This window comes from Lepisosteus oculatus, chromosome 6, assembly GCF_040954835.1.
Source record: "Lepisosteus oculatus isolate fLepOcu1 chromosome 6, fLepOcu1.hap2, whole genome shotgun sequence".
Classification (NCBI taxonomy): Eukaryota; Metazoa; Chordata; class Actinopteri; order Semionotiformes; family Lepisosteidae; genus Lepisosteus; species Lepisosteus oculatus.
In genome coordinates this window covers 8,521,202-8,546,368 of record NC_090701.1, presented here as the reverse complement: position 1 = coordinate 8,546,368, position 25,167 = coordinate 8,521,202, and the positions used below count along the sequence as shown (strand labels likewise).

Here is a 25,167-nt window from a genome sequence, read left to right as displayed (position 1 = left end):
AAGGCAGGAAATAAATACCTAAATTGAGGAACTTCAAAAATATTTCACTACAAAAGATTAACTTTTTCTGCAGCATTATTGCCTGAAATAGTGTACATGGGTATGAAAGCCTTCTAAGATGTATTAAGGCTACATATACATACATGTTTTTTTCTTTCATTTAGCTATTTGTTTATATCTTATTTCCATTGAATTGTATACTTTCTTTTGTGGTGTTTTTTGAAAGAAACAAAAAACAACAACACCAATGGCAGTGAATGCCTGTTCCGAATAGTGCATCTAAAACACAAAGCAGAAATTGTTCAACGATCCAGATTTCACAAGCTGGGAGTTAGTGTTCCAAAGCTGTCGCATCTAAAATTATACCTTAGACTTAATAGCTTCAATCATCAAACTTGTTCTTCAAGTAAGTCACAAAATTGCTGTTACGGTAGCAGTTTATAAGGTCTCCACTTTCCTGTCATTTTATTTCTTACTTGTTGAATCTTATTATATGTGCTCCATATCATTCACTGTGTTCTGCTCAGAACATTAATTGTCTTTTTAACTTCTCTTTATTGTTGTCACAAATGTTCATGAAACTGTGCTATTTCTGGCATAAGTAATTTACTTCACCTGTGCATGAATTTAAAAAACATTTGTTACGTCCCACTGTTCCAGTATTATTTTTCCAATGATTGCTTCAGAGTATTCAGTGATAGCCAGGATAATTATTTTAATTTGATTTTTAGAATGCATCAGTGTAGATCATATGTTAAAGACTCAATAATGAAAGCTTTCTTTTTTTATTTTCCTTGATATTCTTTTTAGATACAACAAAATAGTTTGTTCCATTTACTCCAAAGCCTGCTGAGAGTTTGTGAAGAACACTTGGTGATGTACATTTTCTGCAATTTACTGAACTCCATGACTTCCTCTTAAGGTCCAAATTATTTTGCATAATTTCAAAGTCATGTTTAGAAGCTACAGGGATCCATTATTGAAAATTAAATTTGAACTTTCTTAAAGCAATCTGTCTTTATTTTAAAATATAAGTAATTTAGTTTTTGTAACATAGAAAAAATAATTATAAAACATCTCAAGTAGTTTATCCTTTCTCAAGAGTACATTTTACAATTTTTACAACTTTTACAAACAAGACAAGATCATCTTGGAAATTCAGTATTTAGTAGTTCATTTATTAAGGATTTCATCTGCCCATTTTCTGAAGGAAGCCAGAGTACTGGTTTTATACTTTACTGTTCATTCTGAAGAAGACAGAATAGTGAAAGCTGTAGTTGTTGAACACATGTATCTTCTCCCCCTATAATCTTCTTTGTTCAAGACTAAAATGGTTCAGTGCCTAGCTTCGTACCTTTAACCTTTCTTGTAGACAGTCACGTGATTACCTGAAAAAAACAAGGTGCTATATCTCAGTAATGAAAGCAGCACAAACGATACTTTCAACGGCACAAACCATAGCACTAATGAATGAGGTGGGTTTAATCGTTTGTGCTGTCTGTAGGGGGGGCAGCTTCATGGAGCTTCAGTTCCTGTATCTGGGTTGCTCTGCTCTGGACTGTTTCCAGAGCAGCATTATGTTTTCTACATTTACAAAATATAAGAAATGGCCCTGGCAGCTAGTACCTTATATGCTGTGTAATTACAATGATCCCTGGTTATCAAAATAAGGGTATATATTCTTTTACAAAAAAGCACCATGTGAAAATTAAAGAATCCTGATCAAGTTAAAATGTCATGCCTGGATTGAGTATAAGTTACAATAGTTATGTTTCCATTGTAATGACATTATGCTGCAACATTTTAAATTGGGGTTAAAATTGTTAAAACGTTGTCAGGTCCATGTAAGCAATTTAAATAAATGTTAATGATATATAGAGCAATAGGGCAATATAGAGCATAACATGCCATGTTTTTCATTAAGTTACAATTACATAACACACGTGTCTTAGCTATATGGTTACTTGGTAATGTACAACTATTTGTTTATCTGAGAGTGCCAGAGTCCAGAGTCTTTTGAGTTCCACTGAGCAACTTACAAATACTGTATATACAAGGGAAAAGAAAAAAGTGAAGGAACCCGTGTCTTATCAGATTAGATTTCAATTCAGGACTAAATTAAATTTAGTCAACTCAGAGAAACAAAATTTCTCTGTAACAGATTTTAAACAAATAGGATTTTTTTCCCTATTCAAAATAACACAAAACAATGAGAGATTTATTTTAGTCTGATTGGAATTTCTAACAAATACAAAGCAATATTAGTTCAAATTAGTACAACCATTTGGTTACATTTCCTGCGTAAGGGATGTGATAAAGTCACAACAGTTAAACAGAAATTATAAAGAAAACACATTAATTTACCTTATTAGAATCGAGTGCTTTGTATTAACTTTAAAGATTTGGATACCCACAAGACTTGCAGCAAAATGTCTGATTCCAAATAATTTTATTGTCATGAAACATTAATATATTTTCTCTCCTTTCCTAAAGCTGACGTATATTACATAAACACAATTTGTGCAACAAAGTATCACAATTTCCTAACTAACAACTACAATTTAGCTACATAGTGACATTTTAAAATGAATTTTAAGTTTTAAACTACATATACATGTATTTTAAAGATCTTTATAAATTGCAGTTATTATGTTATTGATATGTTCATTATTATTGTTGTTGCTGGGACAATGGCATTGCTGCCTCACAGGACTGGAGCCTTGTACCCATTGGCCAAGATAGGCTCCATCCACCTCCTCCTACCGTCAAATGGAAAAGTGGAAACTATATTTTGGGATTTTAATCAAAATTATCAATGGCTATAAAAAATAGTGCCTACGAGGAATAAATTCCCAATGAATTATTTTTTTTACAACAATATTCATCAATAAATGCATGGCATGGTAGCTTCTGTTTTTTGTTTGAAAATCATTGAATCTGTTTTATGCTTTCAGGTTCGGAATAAAAGCTAGAATGTAACAGTTATGCACAGAGAATAAAATACACAAACTTGCTGCTGGGTTCAATTTGGCACAGAGTCAATCATAATACATCCTTAACATTATTACAAAGCTAAACAAAACTACCCATAGGTCTTTAATCTGTTTAGCTCAGTAAGACAATGGTAGTGCTACAGTCCAGTGTGGGAGGATGATAAATTTACAAAGGGGGAAAGCCTGGCAGGGTAATGTTTCACAATGAGATGAAAAGGGGGCCTGTGTTTGTGTCACCAAGGAGAGAATGTAAGACACCTGAATGTGGTAATCGTCTCTGGCACAGAGTCTCATTCTGACCTTTCTCTTACAAGATGTGGATTGTGTTGAATCCCCAAAGGAAGTGTAGCAGCTTACCAGTTTTGCTGAAGCAACTTCTGCAAACCCAACTGCTGATCAAGCATTAATATGCCAGTGACATTGCTTAGCAGAAACAACAGCAGCTGGTGATGCAGTAGTTCAGATCACTTCTATCCCTAACTGAATTACAATTTACTGAATAAGCAAGCACTGCATAAATGAAATTTTGTCTGATGGACAAGAGAGATTGAACATATTTGAGCCTATCATAGAAGGAAATACTAATAGCCATTGCTTGTGTAGTTACTGATATTCCACCAGCAAAATACAGTAGCAGCTGAGTCACAAAATTCTGGATTACTAAATGTCCTGTTATGCACTGTTTTGTAGGCAGATTATGATGGATGATAAATGTAATAAAATTAATAAAAGAGGATAAAATATTTGAGCCCCTATAAAATTACACTTTACCAAGTTTTTCTATTGTTGTAAAAAAACAATAGGACGTAAACTAATAAAAATGTGTTCTAAAGACAAATATATTACAGCATTAATGGTGTATTATGTACAACTGCTAAAGAACATTTTTTACTTCAATTTAATATTCTCTAGAATAAAGCATAATTACTGCAGATTCCCAGTTTTTTAAAATTCACATCTACTAAGGTCTTCCTTCAAATGGTAAAGCAGTCATATCACCTACTGTTACATACTGTAGTTTTATCACCAGCAGTCTTGGGTGTTTGTTTTGGTCCTATAACCTTTAAATATAACCTTCATTCAGTGCACACATTTTTACAGATTAAACATTGAAAGGCTACATTTACTAGCAAAATAAATGAATCTGTGGAACATGACAGAATCGTACTATGGCATCTTATTTTATTTTTTTCTCTTTCACAGCAAGGATGTCTATTGTCACTATAAGTCTCAAATGAAAACAATTTCTCTGCTTTAAATTCCAAAATCTTCATTTTGAAAACCACATTGTTTATAGTTCATTTTTGTTATTTTGAATATTTTTTTTTTGTCTTTAAGGAAATTAATGAATCTCCATTGACATGAGACTGGTGTTTTAGCATAGCACAATTCAACCTGATTTGAGGAGGTGCCAATTGTCTCGACTATGCCTGAGAGACAACAATCAAAACCTAGCTGAGGAAGAGCCGTGTATATTGCACATACATATAGGCTATAAATGCATTGTTCATATCCAGCTCTTTTTATACACTTTTGCATTTCATGTGACAATTTGGGCAAACAAAGTCACATTTCTTAAATGGGAGCTGAGTGCTAATGTGTGCATTACAGTTTATGGCACATTGTAAAAAGGAATAAGACTGCTTGAAGAGGAATATGTTTATTTTCACCAAATAATAAAAACCAAAGAATTATTGTCTGGTCTTAAAATGTACTGTTGTCAGGTAGAATTAAAACAGAAAAAAAGCTTATGTTAGTAACTGAAAAGGATATATCAACAAAATAAATTGTATAAAATATCAAACACAATGGCAATAGTTACTGTTGTCAGAAATTAATCTATCCTGAAAGGTAAAATGCACCTGCTAGATATTCATAGTTCTGATAAATATTATTACAAAATAAGTAATTTATTACATTTTGAGAACATTTCTGCTGTGAATTTGTTGCACAAGATTATTTGCTGCAATTACACTGATTAACTAAAATGTATGAAAAATAATTTTGAAGACCTTTGAAAATTTGTCTCGAGAACTGGCTAACTAATTACTGTATATGCATTGTTTTATATGTGTTGATTAATGCAAGAAGTGACCTATCCATGTAACATGATCATTAAGTTGTTTTCAGTTTTCTTCAATATATTAAAACATATTTCATGGAACTGTAAACAGATACAGTAAATCTTGATTATATAAGTTTCCTGCATTACTGAACTAATGTTTTTGACCTTTGCAAAACAAACTGTATGAAGACTTAAAACAGTTAATGTTGTGTGACGTCTTCTTGGGCATCCTGGAACAAGATATTTTAACATACAGTAGGTGTATTCAGAACAACACACATCTATAGAACCATAAGGTAAAAAAAAAACAAAGCTCTATATTTAAAGTGCAGTGAGGGGCAATAAAAAAATACAAACCCAAACAAAATTCTAGCTTCTTTTCTGAGCTTCTGACTAAATGTTTTCATAGAGTCTCAATAACACCAGGCAGTAAATTTGCTTAATGTGTAAATGTGCAAGTAAATTGTTTTTTAAAAATAAAATCTTTCACTGATACAATTCAAAATTACTCTCTCCTGATACTTTTCTCAAAACTTAAACTCAGTTTCTTTGGCAATTAACATGCACAGAGTATCTGCCTTCTGGCCACCAGATAGCAGATTCACCAACTGAATGAGACAGAAAGCCCCTGCTTTTTAAAAAGTCAACTGACCAATTGTCTCCCAGCAAATGATCATAGGACAGAGAGCAGCACCTCATTCCCCCTGCAGCTTCTGGGGAATGTGGTTCAGACAAGGCACTATCTTGTCTGGTGTGGATGTGTTCTTACAATTGATAAATATTTCCAAAATTTTAAATTTTCAAGCCAATTGAAACAAAACAAAATGCCAATTTCTTAGTGTGTTCTTGCAACAACAACACTCCATTATTTTAAATAATAACTATAAAAAACAGTCAAATGTGAAGTAGTTATTTTTCAATCTTGTTTCTTTCTGAAGTTGTTTTGGTATTGCTAAAGATACACTTCTGAAATAATAATAAAGTCAAACTATGATATCTTGTATGTTGGAGATGTGTTCTTGTAAAGTGGTACATACAGAAAATTAATATATTACAAATGAAAATTCCCATAATAATTAATTAATAATGAATGTGCTAGGGAGTGTTAGGTTCTTCTTATATGTATTTTTGTGGCATACTGTTACTTTCTATTGTTTCTTATATTATGTTATTTCTTATATTCTTAAATTATTTGGTGCATTATTAAAGGTACTGTATTTACCTGAATGTAAGCCACATTTTTCCCAAATTTCAGGATGATACCAATTGGCCAGTGGCTTATATTTGAATATACTGTAGGTACTGTATATTGCTAAATAGACTGCTGAACCAGAGTGCTAAATGGTGTTAAACTGTGCCTACTGTGACAGACCACCCTTTTTCTTAATTGTGGTGTGTTGTTGTGAATGAGTAATAAATACAAGTCTATAATCATATTTATTTATACAAAATAAGCAAGAGATTACACTACACTTCTGTGTTCAAGGAGGTGATCCTGTGTGCCAAACAACATGGGAATCTTCAGGCTGAAAGGTAGTTTGCAGGTAATATATACAATAAAGTTTAGTAAAGGTTATATATTAGTTATATTATAGCTAACAATAATATTGTAAATGTTTTTACCTGTTACCTGTTGCAGCAGAAGTATAATACAAGTCCAACTCTCCTTAGCTTCAGAAAATCTTGATACAATATCACCTTCAGTATGTTTAAAGATCACCAGACCGGGTGTTTAGTAAACTGTGCCAGTCCTATTACCTGCTCCTGTGACATTGTTGATCTCAGATTTTTTTAGCTTCAAGCAGGAAAAAAATATTTCCCCTGAGGCAACGATGAAAGGGATGGTCAGAAGAACTTGTAGAGAAATATTTTAGTTCCAGCATGTCTTCTCAATATACGTAATTTTTATTTTCTCTCACAAGAATTGCAATGAATCCCTTATGGAAATGTTTCCCAAAAAGTGATCTTTAATGGTCCCCTTTTTGTCTCTTCACACATGCTCGCACATGACCAGGTCAAACTTGGATATTAGTTGAAGCTGCCCAAGGAAGTTTCTGTTATGTGGGTCATGGAGCTTTTCTCAAGGTCCACTTAAGGCTTGTTTGCGTTCAGCCAAATGACACACAACAGCAACAACTTGTGTCAAGACTTCCAGTATCTCTGTTCAAGTGTTAACATTTTTTGGCTAGTATTGTCAATTGTTGTGCCTACTGTATGTTTAATCTTACCTGTAGCTGGTGCCAGCTCTCCGTGTTTGTTATGTGCACTCTGGAACATTCGTGGTCATTTAACAGGTGATGGAGGCGTTTCCACGTACGAAAACCCCTCCCTGGACGAACTGTTCTCTCTTTTCCCAAAATGTCTACAGCAAAAACACAACAGTGATGCAGTAGACTGAGAATAAACTAGCCATGTCCGTGTGATTTTCTCACCATTTTTTACTTTCATTTTGAATTAGTCTCTGGTAAATATCAGTGGAAACAGTTCATTGTTGTGAGGGAAATCCATGCCTGTTATCTGGACTGGGCCTTGTCTAACAATCTCACAGCTTGCTTTTGTTTTGAGGCCACAATGTCAGGTTTTCTGAGAATATCCAGGAGCAGCCTATAGCATGTGGTTGTGGAGTCACAGACATGCCTGTTTCTGCAGTACTGTCACCCTCATCTGTAGGAGCAAGATGAGCTGAGAAGCTTGATTCTCTTGCGGATAGTTTTTCTCTGTAGTGACATTTTCTAGGAATGATGAAGATTGGGTCTGTTGTTGATGAATCTTTGTCTCCCATTGTGACTGCAGGAGTCCTAATTTTGTAGTACTGCTTCTGTTGCCAGTGGTTTCAACCGACTCCTGTACCGATGCTTCTCATTTTTAGTTTTGTGAAAAACTTTTAATAAAACTTTTATGTAATTTCTTCTCAACTTTTTTTCTGCCTAACTTGAATTGCTTTCTTTAATTGCTTCTGGATAACTTTATGTAAGTAAACTATATATTAACATTTGCTAGATTGTTGATGAGTGTGCATAATCTTTGGAAAAAGAATATAACAGACAAATAGCAGTAGCTAGATCGACCATGTCTGGGAGTCATCAAACATCGTTTGAGACTGGAATAGTTCATTTGCAAAAAGCAGGTATACATATGAAAATAGGTGTTGGAATTTTTATATCAAGCAAAAAAAGATGAAAACACGTGTATTGGTGGATCCTTCATTCAGTGTATCACCCCCACTAATCACTGGGCCTCCCTCACATCTTGCAGCTCTGGGCAAATGTCCGGGCTGCTCCATAGGTAAGACTGCCCCTGGCTACAGATCCCAACCAACGCTGGAGTTGAAATCCCCAACCCAATGGTCAATGACTAAAAACCTTCAATTCACCTGTCCACATGTTCATAACTTTCAAGATCTGCTTCATTCCTTCATAGGCTGCTTTTACAAAATTAAATACCCCAATTTTAGGATAAATTGTTAGACATCTAAAAAATAGATACAAATGACTATGCAGTATATACAACTTTAATTATATTCCATTTCTATGAAAAGACTAAGCCACTTATACAGTTTATATTTTCCTGTAAACGTATTAAGCAATTAAGCAAACTCTAACCATTACAATCATGTCAGTGTCAGCTTCTGTACTGTACATTACAATATCTCAATTTGTATAAGGAAAATTGAAATCCTCAAAACATAAAATATTATGGTGACAACCCCCAAGGCTAGCACAGTCCCAGTGATCTGCATGCACAAAAACTCACAATGGCAACAATTCAAAGAGCAGAAGACTTTATTTCAATGTTCTTCCATGTATTTCAACAAAAAGAGACCTGTAAAAAACTTCAGTCTGCTTCTTCATTACAACCACTGAGCACACCATTTTATAGAGACAGGCTACTAATTAAACCATCATAAGCATGTGCATTTTAAACCATCGCCAGAAACCAAATTAACAAACTCGTAACCCAGTCAGACTATTTACAGGAATTGTTGGCATTTGGAAGCCTCTAGTGGCTGGTCAGTTGTTATTGCAGTCCCTTCTTACAGTAGGTCAACCCACCATACTCACCATTGTTGCAGTACATAACGTACTGATGTCATTGTTCAGTATGAATCCATTGCAGCCCTAGGTGACCGATTGTTATTGATTTGATCTGTTTTAACTCTTACCACATAAAGATTCTAAATTGCCTATACTCTTTTGCTTATATTGTTTAACTTGCAGTCTCTTTTGGATATATTTTCTCCCACCACCACCCCTTCTATTTTGCTTAACTGTCTAGAAATAATATGCACCCGTTAATTACTATAACTGTCCTTTTCATCCTGGCCTAGTCATGTTTTAGTCTAATTATAGTTACCTATTAATGCAGTAGTGTTTGATCTCTTTCAAATTATTCCTTATACTTATGATGGTGGGGTTTATGCATTTAAGAATGTGCATATGGTTTAAAATTAGTTTTTCGTGTGTTTTTCTTTTTAGAATTATCCTACCAGGGCCTGTGCCTGTGACTAAAACATGACTGTGCCCCCGTCCCACCTTTTCCCTCATTGCTCCTGAAATACTCAACAAAATCCAGGTGTACCTCTTTATTATCCATTATATTTTAGTTTACAGTGTTTTCTTCATAATTATTAGGGTTCTACAAGTATTTTCCACATTGAAATATCAATTTTTACCATGTCTCCAGAATTTTCTTTGTGCTATGAAAGTATGAAATTTTAAAACATATGTTTTCTTTTTAAAACAAATTATAGACAGTTCCATTGACTGGTCCACAATAGTTTTTTTTTGTTCCCACTCAGGGGAGACAGAATGAAGTTTCCTGGAAATATAAAACTTATTTCAGTTGTTTAAATAGAAGATTCTGTTGCATTTATATTGCATAAGTGTTATGCAGTATGTGTTATACTGTCTATAAAGGACAATTAAATGTACTGATTTACATACATTGTATATGTTTCTCAAAATTCTAGTTACTCTCATTAAGTATGTTACAATTTTTCTTGTTCAGCTGGTTGAACTGATCTGTTGTATAGCAGAGCTGCTGGTCTATAATGACTGCTTGGGGTCTCCTTGGTGGGTGCTGCAATTCAGATGTAATTGAAGTGGATCCCCTTCTTATATGTAAAAGCAATCTGAGATACGTTGGGATGATAAACACCTTTTATATATAAGGAATTATATTTTTTTTGCTGTAAGAAATATATGCGCTCACATCTCAGAAATATACAGTTCTGTGATAAAAATACACAGTTACCACAGCATATTTCATTCATCCATTCCCTCATTTTCATTATTACATGCACTGTTTTTGAGCATCAGCAACACATTAAGGAATCATAAAGGAAACTAAAATGTCTTACCAGTTTTGGGATCAACAGAGAAATAAGGCTGTCCTTGGAGAATACTGTACACTACTCTAGCACTATTTCCATATGTGGGATCATCTGCATCAGTTGCAGTCACCTGGAGAACAGATGTACCTGCAAAATGAAGTAAAATAAGTTTAAGTAATGTAAATTGTATATTTTTTTCCAACAAATATGCAGTATGCTCATACAAAAGGGATGTTTGTTGTATCAGTAGTGTGTATATGTAATATTTAATGGCAGGATAACTCAATGTAAAATTACCATATCATTTTAGGCCTGCCATTACTAGATATTTAGTTCTGCCAACTGAAAATAAGCACACAAGATCATTCCAGGCCAAATGAACCATGTGCAATAAGCCAATGACAAAATTGCAAGATTTTGATAGGTCACCTGATCACATCTGCATAGTAACAACCAGATCTGCTCATGCAATTGGGAACCACCAAAAGCCAATGCATGCATAACCCCTTCAGTGTGTTTCTCATCTAGCAAAGTTAGAGCATGTATGTACAGCAGAAATCACAAAAGGTTCACATAGACAATGTTTTTCAGTATTCAGACATCAGAGAAAGTAGGCAAAGAGGAGGCATAGAACAGTAGGCATAACATATAAATAGATCATATATGTATATATCTCTAGTCCAACAATTGAACATGCAGATTTGAAAAAGAAAAGAAAAGTAGTTGAGACAATATTTAACTCAATATTTAACTTGTCAGGGAGAAAACAGAACTTACGGATATGTTGGTTTTATTTATGGTTTTACTGTAAAATAATGAGGAAAACCTGTCAGGTTCTATAAATTAATATAACTGAAAGAAACGTCGTTGAAACTGCAAGGAAATTGTAAGTCAATTTATTTGATTATATTTCCAGTAATAAAATGGGGGTTGTTGTATTGATGTTAAAGTAAAAATTATTGTGACTGCAAAGACCACCAGTACATCACAATCACCAGGAAATTACATAAGCCACCAAAAGCATCACAGGTATCTTTGTTTCCCTGCCCAGTAAATAGGCAAAAACACATGGCATTTGGGTTAATATTTATCACTCTTAACACATAAACACTCAAATTATATACAATGACAGTAAGTCTGTGAGTTAAGGTCTTCTATCTTTCAAAGCTATTCTCAATTACCTAGACTAATCTTAGTGCAATCTTATAGAGGGAAAGCAGTTTAAGGAGGTAATTAATGTTGGTTTCTATTCAATAACCCCCCTTCTTCATAGGAAAGTCTGATCTCTAAAACTGATTCACAATTATGAAAAGTGATTCTCTAAATGGTGCATTTGTAGAGATACAATTTCTAACTGGAGCGTGCTTAAAAGGGAATAAATCTTATGATATTTAAAAAACACAGCCTTTGACCTTAAATTTAGTTTTGGTTTCTTCTTTTGTCCAAAATAATTGTTATGGGTCAGTCCTCAAAGGTCAAATCATTTGTGCTTTGGAATTGTAGGAATATAGAATATGCTCACAATATCTACTTGAGAGGATAGGAGAGTTATTTCTGATCCAGCTACTGCTATACTAAGCCAATCTTCCTGGAATATCAAACTGTCAAGGGAAATCCTAAAACAACTGTCAGTAAAAGCACCAGGAACTTCTATGTTCATAGGTAAGGGAATAATACAGTTAACAGAAGACTGAGACAGTCTGCACCACAAGATGTAAACCTCCCATCAGTACTAAGAACAGGAAAAAAAAAACAGATTGGAATTTAGACTGAAGTACAATAATGAACCAGGAGAGAACTGGAATATTCTTTTGGACAGATGAGCTTAAGAAAAACCTTTATCACAGTAATGGAAAATTTAAAGTATGGAGAGAGAAAGAAAATGCAGATGCTTTAAAAACTACCACCTCATCACTAAGCAGGATGGATGTAATGTTGTAGCCATGGTATACATGGCCACCTCTGGAATAGGATCACTTGTCTTTTTTGATAATGCATCTAAAGATGGGCACTCCAAAATAAATTCTGAAGTTTATAGACACATTTTCTTTTCTTGCATAAAAGAAAAAAATTAAATTAGAACAACCCAAAATAGGCAAGACCTCGAAGTGGCTGTAGCAAAGGCCTAGCAAAGCATTTCAGTTTATGCAAAGAGTCTGATACGCCTGATCGGTCAAAGACTTCATTCAATTGCTTCTACAAAACTACTGACTTTTACACTCAATAACCGTATCGTGAATGCGTCTCAATACGTCCAGTCACTTGAAACACAAATTTCTGGAATGAACATATAGTATGAATTTTTCTAATATGATTAAATGTATGCATGTAAATATGAGAACCTAGTGACTAGACAAACCTCTTGAAACATTTTGCTAGGAAGGGATAAGAGAACATAACTCACTTTTTTTTTTTACATTGTTGGCGCTTTGTTTTGAGAAAGCCTTTGCTGTCTTGTTTGAAGGGCATGTAGGTGTTATTAGGTATTATTACCTACCTTAAAGAGATACATTTAGACATAACAATGCCTTCTAATCAAACTGTAACAATCCAGCCTAACAATAAAGGCATACATATATTACAAAGTCAGATCACAGAGATAAAGAAACTGTAGTGCATTTACAGCCTCCCTCAAGTCAAAAAAGACATACGAATTATGAACTCTATCTTCAGAAAGACACCATTTTATAGATGGCCTTGAAGTTGAATGTAACTAAATTTTAGTTTTCCTTAGAAATTAAACTATCAAAACTTTTTAGCAATTTCGTAGACATTGAATTGCTCGTAAAACACTCCCGTAAGTTTAAACTTTAACATTTAAATACTACAAATCAGCACTTATGATTATGAGAATCAAGATTAATTGGAAATAGTTTAGTTGTTAGTTCCCTTACTCCTTCCTAGCAATAAAGTTTGAATCTTGCAAGAGATTTGTATAGTCACTATTTTCATTTTCACTATTATCTTGTCGAAGATATCCCTGTTTAAAAACCTATGTGTTTTCTAATTTCAGTGTCATTGACAATATTTGTACACATACTGTAATTTGCTGAATTACAGCTGTAAGTAAACTGGAGAAAAAATATATACTTTTACTTTTGGCAGTTGAAATGGTATGAATTTATCAAGTGTCTGACTCAGAGATAAGAAATATTTTTTCTAGATTATTAACAACTTTGAAAGATAAGAACCCTCAATACTTTATATTGTCCTTCATTTTCTTCTTCCTACTAGATAGTTTAAGATGTCCAAAAGATTGTATAAACAAAGTGAAGAATAATGGCAGTACAATCAATTTCTCATGTGAGACCTTCATTCCAAAATTAGAATAAAGAATTAATAAATTTTAAAATAGAAAATTAAATAAATTCAATAATAACAATAAAACAATGATGTCTCTCCATCTAACAACTTTATACTTGCTATATGATCTAAAGATTGCAGATTTCCACCTCCTCTTGCCTCTAATAATGGATCGTCAGCTATGAAAATATCATAAAATTTCATTTGCTAAATCTATTCTCTGATGGCCCTTTTTCTTTCTTGATTTTTTCTTCCTTTCATAGCTTTTGATGCATTCTCTTCAAAGTATGTGGAGCTTAATAAATGAAACCCAATATAATTCTCCAAAATAAAATTCATGATTGCTATAATAAATTCTGTGTAAAGGGATGATAATTACATTGTGCAAAGATAAACTAGCTGTGAGACAGTGTGATCAAAACATGGTGTGCTCCAAAATTTTGCAGAAAATGTAATCTCTGTGATTAAGCCAACAGAAAGAAAGAGACATCACTAAGCTTTTTCACAGCCCACATACAGAGAGAAATTGTGTTTCACATAAAAAGTGAGCAGTTGCCTCAAATATTGTTTCATGTTGACATATAGTGAGGAAATAAACTGCATGTTTTGCAAAATAATTTACTTGATTTAAATATAAGGGCATACAAACTGACAAAGTAATTCAATAAAAACAGTGAAGGGGTATTTGCATATTGTAGCCTGATATCTTCAGCTATCACACGCTAATTAAATTACTTTAATAATAATATTGTTGTTATTATTTGTAGTAGCAATAGTTATACTACTACTATTAATATTTAGTTAATAGGATACCCTGGAAAATATCTCAGAAAGCAAGATAAAAAAATAAATAAAAACATACAGGAGAGAATGCTGGGCAAACAGGCCCTGGTGAGAAAGTGAGTTTTGAGTTTAGAATTGAAGAAGACAAAGCATTTGTCAACCACATTCACCAAACGGCCTGCATTTGGTCCTACAATGAGCAAAAGACCAGCCACAACTGAACAGAGCCTATGGGAGAGAGTGTAAACATGGAGGAGTTCAGAGATGTATGATGGAGCCAGTGAAGTAATAAGATCTTCTATTATATTGTCACAGTCTGGTCCTTCAAAAGTTTAGAAGTTCAGAAGGGATGCAGCAATAATGATGGCACAGCAACAACTACAAAGAAGTACAAAGTTATTTATTGTGAGGAACTGTGTTCCCAAACTCCACACCCCCAAAAAAACATTTACAAAAACAAACTATAGTAACCAAAGGGGAAAAACATAAAACTATAGTACAATAATATAAACATTAATTGCTTTAAAAAAAAGATTGCTGTACGTACCTCCTACTCTACACTACTATAAGCTGTCTCCTGTCTCTTCTCCCATCCTGATGAGCTCCTTTTCTAGGTAAAACTCATCCTACCATTAATCCTTTTATGTACATAAATATTTTTAATAATAGACTATCCCCTCATAATGGTATCTTCTTACATATCGATCCACACACGCGCAACCCTGGAACAGGCACTACTAAGCCAGCCCCTGTTGTCATGGTTTGGGTCCTACAGGTTGTGGGAGAAACAATTCTGAAGGTAAGAAAAGAAAACGAGGATGTTATTAGAAACCCGTGAGTTAAACACCAGTTTATCCATATACATTTAGTTAATTTCACTTATAAAACAAAGGAAACAGGTGTTTGATTTGAGTTAATATTTAATTTTGATCAAATGTGAACGACCTTACTTTTCTCTGTGTGTGCACCCACAAAGCAAGAAAAGCTATCTCAGGGATTCCAGACTATTTAAAGTTTGTTTGCCTTTGAAACCAGATTTATTATCTTTGTTTAAATAGTGAATTTGTATAACAAACTAGATTGTGCAATATAAATCAGATATTGTCATGAAGATGAAGGATGTGTACTGTATAAATGGAGCTTTTCTGCGTTTTTATATTTGTACACCAAACCTTAACATAACCTGCCCTAAACACACTCATTTTAATCAGAGTATAGTGTTTTGTAATACTTCAGCATGTCCTTTCCACTGTAGATCTTTAACATTTTTCACAGGACCAGTAGGCAAAATCACTGTTATAGTATAATATAACACTATTAGATATTTTACAAAAAAAAATTGTTAAAATCTTCTCATCTGTCCTTCCCAGAAATCTAATGGATTAACATGCTTCAATCTCACAGATGTGTGATTTGTTGCCAATGTCAAGATGATCTGCACTAAATAAATGCCAAACCTGAAAAGATTAAAAACTTTATTTTTAATGTATGAAGTTAGGTAATTTTAAAGACTTAGGGAGTGACCATAATCAATAGTCTTCTTTGGTACTCATTTTGTATATCCGTGCCCTCTAGTTTGTACACAAATCACTTCAGATATTCCTTAGGACTTTTTAATTTTAATTTTGTACTCAAAAAGTTTGGAATCTCCAATTGATTCATTTCTCTTCAGCTTAAAAAAATAAGTCCTGTAATGGACTAAGAAAGTGCGGACATATACAGTACTTCTAACCTAGCCATCTTCCACCTTTTGACATACTACAGTGCTTGAGGGTTGAACTGCTTTGAGACGTTGCACACCTTTTACTGATATCACTGCGGGCCTTCTTTCTCTGCCAAAACATCCCTGGTAGATTAATCACAGAAAAACCACTGGCAGTGTTCAGCCAATAGTATGCTGCCACTTGGGGAATCACGGTTGTGTTTGTGTCCACACTAGTGACATATTCAAGGTTTTGTTTTTTTTGTACCACATGATAACAAACTTTGTTTCTTGTGAGAAAGCAGTATGCACCCTAGTGTTCATGGTGTTCAGTCAAACATCATCTCACATTTGTTTTGCTGCAGGAAGGTCAAGCGGTGTAAATCTGGAGAAGGTTCAAGTTTCAACAATTGGTAGATCCAATTTTTCCCATGATCGGTAACTATGCAGTGAAAGAATCCATTCCCTTTCCAAGTCCTAACCAATGCTTTATAACAGATGAGTAAAAACTCCAATGTTTCTCATCTGTCTTCATAGCTGACTTTTCTAGTTCTATAATTAATTGGATGGATATTTATTTTTTTAGACAATGCAATATCCGATACTTTTGAAACATATATGGATACACTGTAAATTAGATGTGTGTAAGCATAAAAGTGGAAATTATTCACAATCCTTTTCAGCATGATATAATATTGTCATACAAAAAATTAATTACAAGTAAAGATAAATTTAATTAAATTGATGTATCAAATATCATAATCTTATAAATTAATGAAAGATGACAGAAAACGTTGTTGTACTTTGAGACCCAATTAAAACAAAGCCAATGTGCTGTGCTTTAATTTTCCTTGACCTCTTAAAAATTGTTGGACTAGAATACACTTTACTCAATTGAAGATGATATGTCGTTACGTAACAGTCAGTCAGAACAGCAGAATTTGAGAGGTCAAAACTTGCACTTCCACTCTCCTACATATACTGTTAATACTCAATTCTCAGTTTGGGGGGAAACCATTAATGGAGTACCACAGGGATCTACTGTACAGTATATTATAACCACTGCTCTTCCTAATTCATGTAAATGGTCTACATTCATTTACATCATCAGTATATTAGTTAAGTTACAGGTGATAAAAAATAGGAGAAATAGAAAACACTTTAGAACCCACAGTTTGCAATCTGGATTACAAATGAAATCCAAAATGCCTTAGACAAAATCCATGACTGGGCAAAACCCAGACACATGACATTTAATGTAGAAAAATGTTCACTTTATAATTAAGATGGTATTCACTGAACTTCAAGAAGCTATTATAAAGACTATTGGTGCAGGATAGGATTGGATATATCGTTAAAATTGTAGATTTTAAATTTAAAAAATGTTATGTTAAATGTAAGCAATGTACTAGAAAGATCTCATTTAGAATACTGTGTACGGTTCAGGTCAGTAAATTACCTACACTATATGTAATTACCACCTTGAAATCAGTCCAAGGAAGTACAACTAGATACAATTTACATTACTGGGAATAAAGAACATCCTACTGTGACTGACTAAAAGAACGGATTTGTTTCAGCACCAAACAGAGAGGATTACAAGGGGGATCTAACTTAAAATCCTAAATGACATTGATAAAGTCAACACAATAGACCTTTTCAGAATCAACAGTATACCATGAACCAGGTTGCACACATGAAAGCTATAGGAAAGCATTTAGAAATAAGAATAGGATACATTTTTATGCAAAGGAATATTGGAGTCTGGAACAAGCTACAAAGCCATGTTGCTGAAGCTAACACTCATGCTCCATTTAGGAAATAAATAATGATATTTCCAAGCCACTAATCTACTATCAACTAAACAAACTAAATTTGTTTTGTTTTCATGTAGGGAGTATAAGGAGAATAAACACCTGTTGAGCTGGTCTTTATTAGACTGGCTGAATGGAGTCAAGAGACTTGCTGAAAGAGGATTTTTTTTTTTACCAAGGGTAAGAGCTGCTTTGGAATAATACTGCCTTCGCAGAGTGAAAGGAATATCGAATTCCCCGTGGATATTAGCAGAGCTTTTCTTGCTCAGGAGAACTTGTTCTTTAGTCTGGATTAATGGCTTTTTTGAAAGAAGAAAAGGATTACAAAGGGTTTGCAGTATCCACTGGCCTGGAAAACTACAGATCTGGGACTACTGTGAGATACTTGGATATTTTTTGACTGCTTTGCAGTGCTATTATTATTCTTTTATGTGAAATATAATATTGAAGTTCAACTTATTTGGCAGTGTGGCTGAGTTATGCTTACATTATGATCTGTACGGTAAATTATAGTACTTTGAACCTTTGGCAAATTAATTAGTAAATTAGTATACTCATAAAATTAAAAAAAATCCTTGTGATTTTTTTGCCTTAAAGACACCATAAAATGTTTGCAGGCAGAAGAAGAAATGCAAAATACAGAAACTAGTACTCAATGCAAAAAATAGGATATCTTTTGAAATGTACACCTACATGTAAAACATATAAACAGTATGTTAACATGGTGTGTGCCTAGACTTACAAGCAGCACAATATAGGTCATCCTTCTCAAGATAAAATCCAGTTATCTACAGAGCTCAGGATCAACAAATTCCATTTACTCTGCAATCTATGGATGATCCATGACCTTGCTGATCCAACAGGGAATCTTCATGTCTCTTTTAGAACTGATGACCTAAGCAAATCTAGCCATTCCTGCTGTATAAGCAGGCATAATACAGAATGAACAGCAATTAATTCACATGATTTAAAAATACCTTACCAACTTCGGACATTTCTGGTACAGATGCAATAAATGGACCATCGGGAAATTTTGGTGCGTTGTCATTGATGTCTTGAACTTTAATAATAAACTCAGATTCAGGCTCCAGAGGCTTGTTTGTCCGTCGATCAATGGCTTGCGCATGCAATACATAGTGTGTCTTCTTTTCCCGATCCAGACTTTTCGTTGCATGGATGTCCCCTGTGATCTCATTAATAATAAATATAGTGCCAGCCCCTTCACCAGTGAGAATGTAGCTGACTGATCCATCTCCTTTATCTGAGTTGGAGTGCAGCTATGAAAAGTAAAAAAAGGAAAGCAATATTACAATTTTTAATAAGTAAACAAGCATAATCAGCAAAATTGTCTTGTCTGTTATGTTTAGTCTCAGTTTGTGAAAGGAAAAATACTATTGTTCAGCATTCATTTTTTCGTGTTTTTAGCCACAGTGAAAACATAACACTATATATATATAGTTTACCTGATTTTTAATTGTGTTGCTATTATTCAAATTAGTTTTATTGCAGTTTTATTGCAAATTTATTGGGTTTTACGGATACACTCAGTATGACAAATAGCCTTGATTTAATTAACATCTTACTTTTGGTTACATGAAACCGCATATTAAAAAAGCCAAATGAGCTAAGCAAGGAATCATAGAAGAGGTTATTTATTACCAAATATTGTGTGGCATTAGTGATAGTGCAAAAAGCTACATGCTGTTCTAAACCAGAGCATACAATTTTATTGTATTTTGAAGAAAGTTCTTTTTAAGTTCATTTTATATGTCAACAACTCTGTTTATTTTATTAATTTATTGTAGCACAAGTAGATGTCATGCCTACTTGAAATGCATGTTAGCTTCTGAAATGGAAAACGATACCTGTAAAATAAATATTGGTAACTTGGTCACTAAGTTGCAGAATACATTGTTATATCAGACAGGGATAAGGATTATGTTTGTAATTGACACACAGCAGACATAAACAATCTTTAAAGTGAACCATTTGTCTTAATAGCATTTTAGAAAACAATAAGCAGCTGACATACTGGTGTTAAACTCTTGAATTGTTCATGAGATAGTATAGTGTTAAACCAAAGTGTATAAAACAAAAAGGAACAGAACTAATTAAATAAAACTAAATCTCTAAAACTCTAACACAGATTAGGGTGTAGAACCAGCTGTTAGTATCATTGGTTGTTTTAACAATAGATGATTTTTATCGCAAAAGGTTACTGACAGCAATGTACACAATGTTTTACTGGAACATATTCATTTACAAAGGATTAATCTTGTGCATAAATCTTGTAATGAATCTTTTGCATATCTTGTTCTTTGTAGTGTCTAGAGGTCAAAGAGTTTTATCATCCTGCTTTTCTTTAATGTTATATTCTGAATTCGATATAAAGTATAAGACATACAGATGCAGTTATTCAAAACGAGCAAGGTACGCTGCGGTACAACGCGGTGGGCGTGTCACATCATAACACATCATATCACGTCATACCGCATTATACTGCATGCAAATTAGATTATGTTAATAGTATGCAGAATCTCCTTGTAAAACCACCAGGTGGAGCTAATAAAGCTTAACCTCTCATGTACAGCATTTGAGCTGTCACCAGAAAACACCCGATTTCGAATCCTGATCACTGCTGAGGGACAATCTTTATTCAATTAAGAATTTAAGTCGTATACTCTTTAGACTTTTAATTTTAAACTGTGTATTACAGCATGATAATCATTAAACATGAAAAAGTTGGTATATTTTATAAAAGCAAGATTGCTCAGTTGGACAAAAGTACACAACCTACCACCTTTATCATAGATATTTTAATTATGCACAAATATTTTATGCATCAAAGTCTGTACCGAAGATTTTACTAATAGTATTCATAATGAATGAACTTGGACAAGCTGTAAACTCAAAGTATTACCCTGGTCCACTTTCTTTGTAACCGTCTTTGTATACAAAAGGACTTTATTTTTTCATTGACAAAAGGTAACATCACAGCATTTCATTGATCTGATCATGTATTCGTTTCCAATCATACAAAGTAAATTTTAAGAATCTCCGATTCACCATGCCTTTCACATGCTCATAAACGATATTAATTTAGGAACATAAACATATTATGTAAACTGTTTATGGCTGGTATTGGTATTTTAAAGAAAAAATACACACCAGTATTCCACTTTGTCCCTAAACATTTTAAGCATCAGAGTCTTACATGTAGTTATTTTGAAACGTTTCTAAAAGTATGCTTTTGTTTATGCTGATAACGAGAAAAGGTTAAAACACTATCACTTTGCACAAAGTATATAACTTAATATGGTCAGAAGGAGCACGTAAAAACATTTCCAAAATAACCAAATGAAAGACTTTGATGCTTTAATGTTTAGGGAGAAATACCGGTGTGTATTTTTTCTTTAAAATACCAATACCAGCCATATACAGTTTACATGATATGTTTATGTTCCTAAATTATTATCGTTTATGACCATCAGATGTGTTATGCTCCTCTTTTTTTATGCTCAGTTACTAAAATTTCCCTTTAGTTGAAAATTACATATAAATATTCAATACTAAGTGGATTAAAACGTGCACAGTAAAGAGATTAAATGATTAAATCTTTTCACTCATGACCAATGCACCACGAGTGTCTCTGTTGGTCATTTTGGCCAGCCAGACACGTAGTGCAGTGGCTTGTGGTTAGTTGCGTGCAGTACAGGTTTGTACCGCGCATTTTGAATGGCTGCATCTGTATAATGTATATGGAACAAGTCATAGGTTTATTCCATGCTGAAAGAGAACAAAGAAAACACATTGTTTCGGTTGTGGAGCCTTCTTTCTTCTCTTTTCAGCATGGAATAAACCTATTACTTGTTCCTTTGCAGCCTACGCATGCTGACGCAGCTACCCACCTGAGCTACTTCAGCCTACATCTGCTGTGACCCTCTGCACCTTCCTCAAAATCTTTTTCTAGATCTTTTTGTCATTCCTTCTCTTCCTCCCTGGGTCACTTGCCCCCCTCTCTTACTGAACCAGCATTCTGTCTCTTCACAGTGATCTGTTCCAAGAGCAGGCTTTCTAACCACCTTCTCTTCCTTTATAGATGTCGTCAACATAATATCATTCCTAAACGATTTCGCCACACCTGAAGAAGACTCCACAGCCGAAATGTTTTGTTTTCTTTCTTCTCTTTTCAGCATGGAATAAACCTATTACTTGTTCCTTTGCAGCCTACACATGCTGACGCAGCTACCCACCTGAACTAATGTATATGACTTATGAACTGAATGCACCATGTTTTAATCTGAATGTTATATTATACCATTTAAAAATGATATTTAAGTGGTAGAAAATGTGGAATTAGCTGTTTAACATGAATCAGTACATTAGGAGAGTGTCTTGCAAATAATATAAACTATATTATTATATTCAAAAGTTGAAGGTAATAATTTATAAGACATTGTTTACATCAATTTATACAATGTTTATATTTTTGTAAGGAATATGTCACAACCTAAAATTTCCACAAATGTCTAATTAACATAAAGATGTAATAGCTTATACAAGTAACTTGTAACTGTAATAGATTATCATTTTTAAAAATTATTTCCTCAACACTGGTGAGGAATACATGTGGTGTCGGTGGAAATTTAGAGCATTTGGATTTGCAGAGGAGTTGTAGTTTTTGTACCTTGTGTTTCTGTAATTGTCTAAGACATACTGTATTTATGTCCTTAACCAGTGTCTGATAATTTATTTCTCTGCCACCAAATTGTTCGTAAAAGATACAAAAAATGTAACTATTTTTATATCTTCAGACAGTGGTGGTTTGTGGTTCTTGAATCTCTATTAACTACTTGTTTTCAAGCTGTGTCAGAACCCACTTTCACAAATCACTTTCTAACTCAAGTTTTACATTATTTATATATTATTAGTGTTTTTCATGTATTTTAGAATACCAACTTCATTGAGGATTTTAAAGCTTCTTACAGAGGTCAATTACTTTATTTTTTTCTATCTCTACTAAGATATCAGTTTGTTTTAATTAATTAGATGACAACTAAAAATGCTCACCCTTTGGACCTAATATAAAATTGTATTCTATGTATATATTGAACCAAGAAGGAGATAGCTTTATAATATTCTCTACATCTTTATACAGTAATAAAATAGTACAATGTCGTTAATGTCATGGTAAGTAAATGAAAGTATGATAACAACATTGCTGTCATGGACCCCGAACAGTATTATGAGGAGCAACAAATTTTCATAATTATGGGTTGTAGAATGATCTTTGTTTTCAAATTTTAATCATCAGCGAATCAGTGATGCTATCTGCAGGTAAATATGACCGCTACCCTCTTATAACTTGGAAATTATAAGAAATTCTGTTTAAAAAAGTTAAAGTCCAACAACTAAAACTAATTTTTACCAAGGCACCTTGTAACTAATGGATACAGTGGAGCGTGGAAGCAATTAATAAATTAAAATAACTTGTTTTTTTTAAATACAGATAATAAGAACATCTAGAGAATTTTAATTAGAAAAAAACCTAGTAGCATTTTCTTAAACTTAAATTAGGACTGTCTTTCTTATAAATTTAATATTCATATTTTATTATCTGATTTATTTTGTTTCCCAGCAGACTGCTGTATTTCTTGCTCAGATAAAAATGTGTCCCATAGTATTGGCTTTGTACTTGGAATATTTAGTATTGTTTTTAGGAATCACAGTGAAGGTGAAAGAGAAGAAAGATCCTGAGTTCCTTTAAGATAAAGAAAAGGAATGACAGTTGTTGTGCTGTTGCAATGAAGCTTTGAGGCTAATTTATAATTGCCTTGGTACTCAACTGGAACAAAGCTATGCAGCTAAGATGTAAAGCAGAAACAGTAATTTAACACCCTGTGGGAGGGTCACATTTTAATGTAAACAGGTTAATCCAGCTAAATCCAGATTAGTTGTGCTACACTGACTTGCATCATTGCAAATTAAATCTGTTGTACTTTATTACAGCAAGTACATAGGCCTATATACCAGTGTACAATACTAGTGATTTAGCAAGGTAACCAGAAGGCATAATTCCTAAAATGAAAAATGTCTGAGTACTAAAAAAATAATATTATTGAAGTGTTAAAATCCCACAAAAAAAGATAAACTCGATAATAATCACCAACAAAATAAATTGTTAAATATTAAAAATATACAAATAATTGTTAGAAGTTATGAACTGAAGAATAGTGACATTTTACTCAGTCTTACTGTGAATAAAGTTAACTGTAAATAATTACAAATTACAAAATGTGTAAAAATGCAAACTCTGAAGAAAATTTCAAGACTAAATTCCACTTTGGGCTTTTGACACATAATAGGTGTTTTGCATCACTCAGCTGGGTGCTGCAATGCAGTAGGAAATAAGACAGGACTCTTGTTATATGTAAATCACATAGGTATCCTTTGTGAAGAGAAGTAACTCTATAAAAAAATAAGGTAGTGTATAATTTAATTCAGATGAATCATTTGATGTCTAGGCTTTCTGTACTTCATCTGTAGCTTTAACATTCTTATAACAAATATTTGTAATTAACAGCTGTAAGAGGTTTTTCTGAAGCCTCTAACAGAATAAAATACATCCTTTGACCCTGAGTCCAAACAGATTATGCATACTGTATGATCTGTAGGCAGCCTCACTCCCTCAGTGAAGTCAAATACATGCATTGCAAAATGGATACGAATAAATACATCGCAAGTCCTGTAAGAAGTGAAGATCCTCGTCAAATGATTGCTAGAATTTGAATTTCTTTATTTCTCTGAAATGCAGATTTTTCCTTATTATTCTAAGGAATTAATGATTATGAAAATTAGGAGAACTGGACTACCATGCATGCTGGTATCGTGTGAATTTATCCACTAAGCACCAAGAGGTAATCAGGCATGCATTCATGTATCCATTTACAATATACATTGTTTAAGGAAAAGACTAGTATTATTAAATCTTCAAGACCACATGAAGATATCTGACTTTCCTCAAATGGACTTCAAAATACAATATTGTCAGGATTAAAACAAATAGTACTTGCAAAACAGAATAGGAAACAGAATAAATCTGGCAGAACAGAGTCCCCTAAAGAACATTCATGCTGCAGAATATAAACATCATATAACTCAACCAATTCCAATAC

At 33.4% G+C, this 25,167-nt stretch overlaps 1 protein-coding gene across 6 annotated transcripts in view; it reads right to left on the bottom strand.

The window, feature by feature from the left end:
* cdh18a (cadherin 18, type 2a) overlaps window positions 1–25,167 on the bottom strand; it is a 336,613-nt gene that overhangs the window by 74,110 nt on the left and 237,336 nt on the right. For 5 of the 6 annotated variants that reach the window (XM_015354610.2, XM_015354611.2, XM_015354609.2 and 2 more), the window contains 2 exons: window positions 18,975–19,269; window positions 10,418–10,537 (listed from right to left, as the gene is read on the bottom strand). In XM_015354610.2, the coding sequence (XP_015210096.1) occupies window positions 10,418–10,537; window positions 18,975–19,269 (415 nt within the window). The remainder of the gene's footprint in view (window positions 1–10,417; window positions 10,538–18,974; window positions 19,270–25,167) is intronic. The other variant, XM_015354613.2, reaches the window with a different exon arrangement.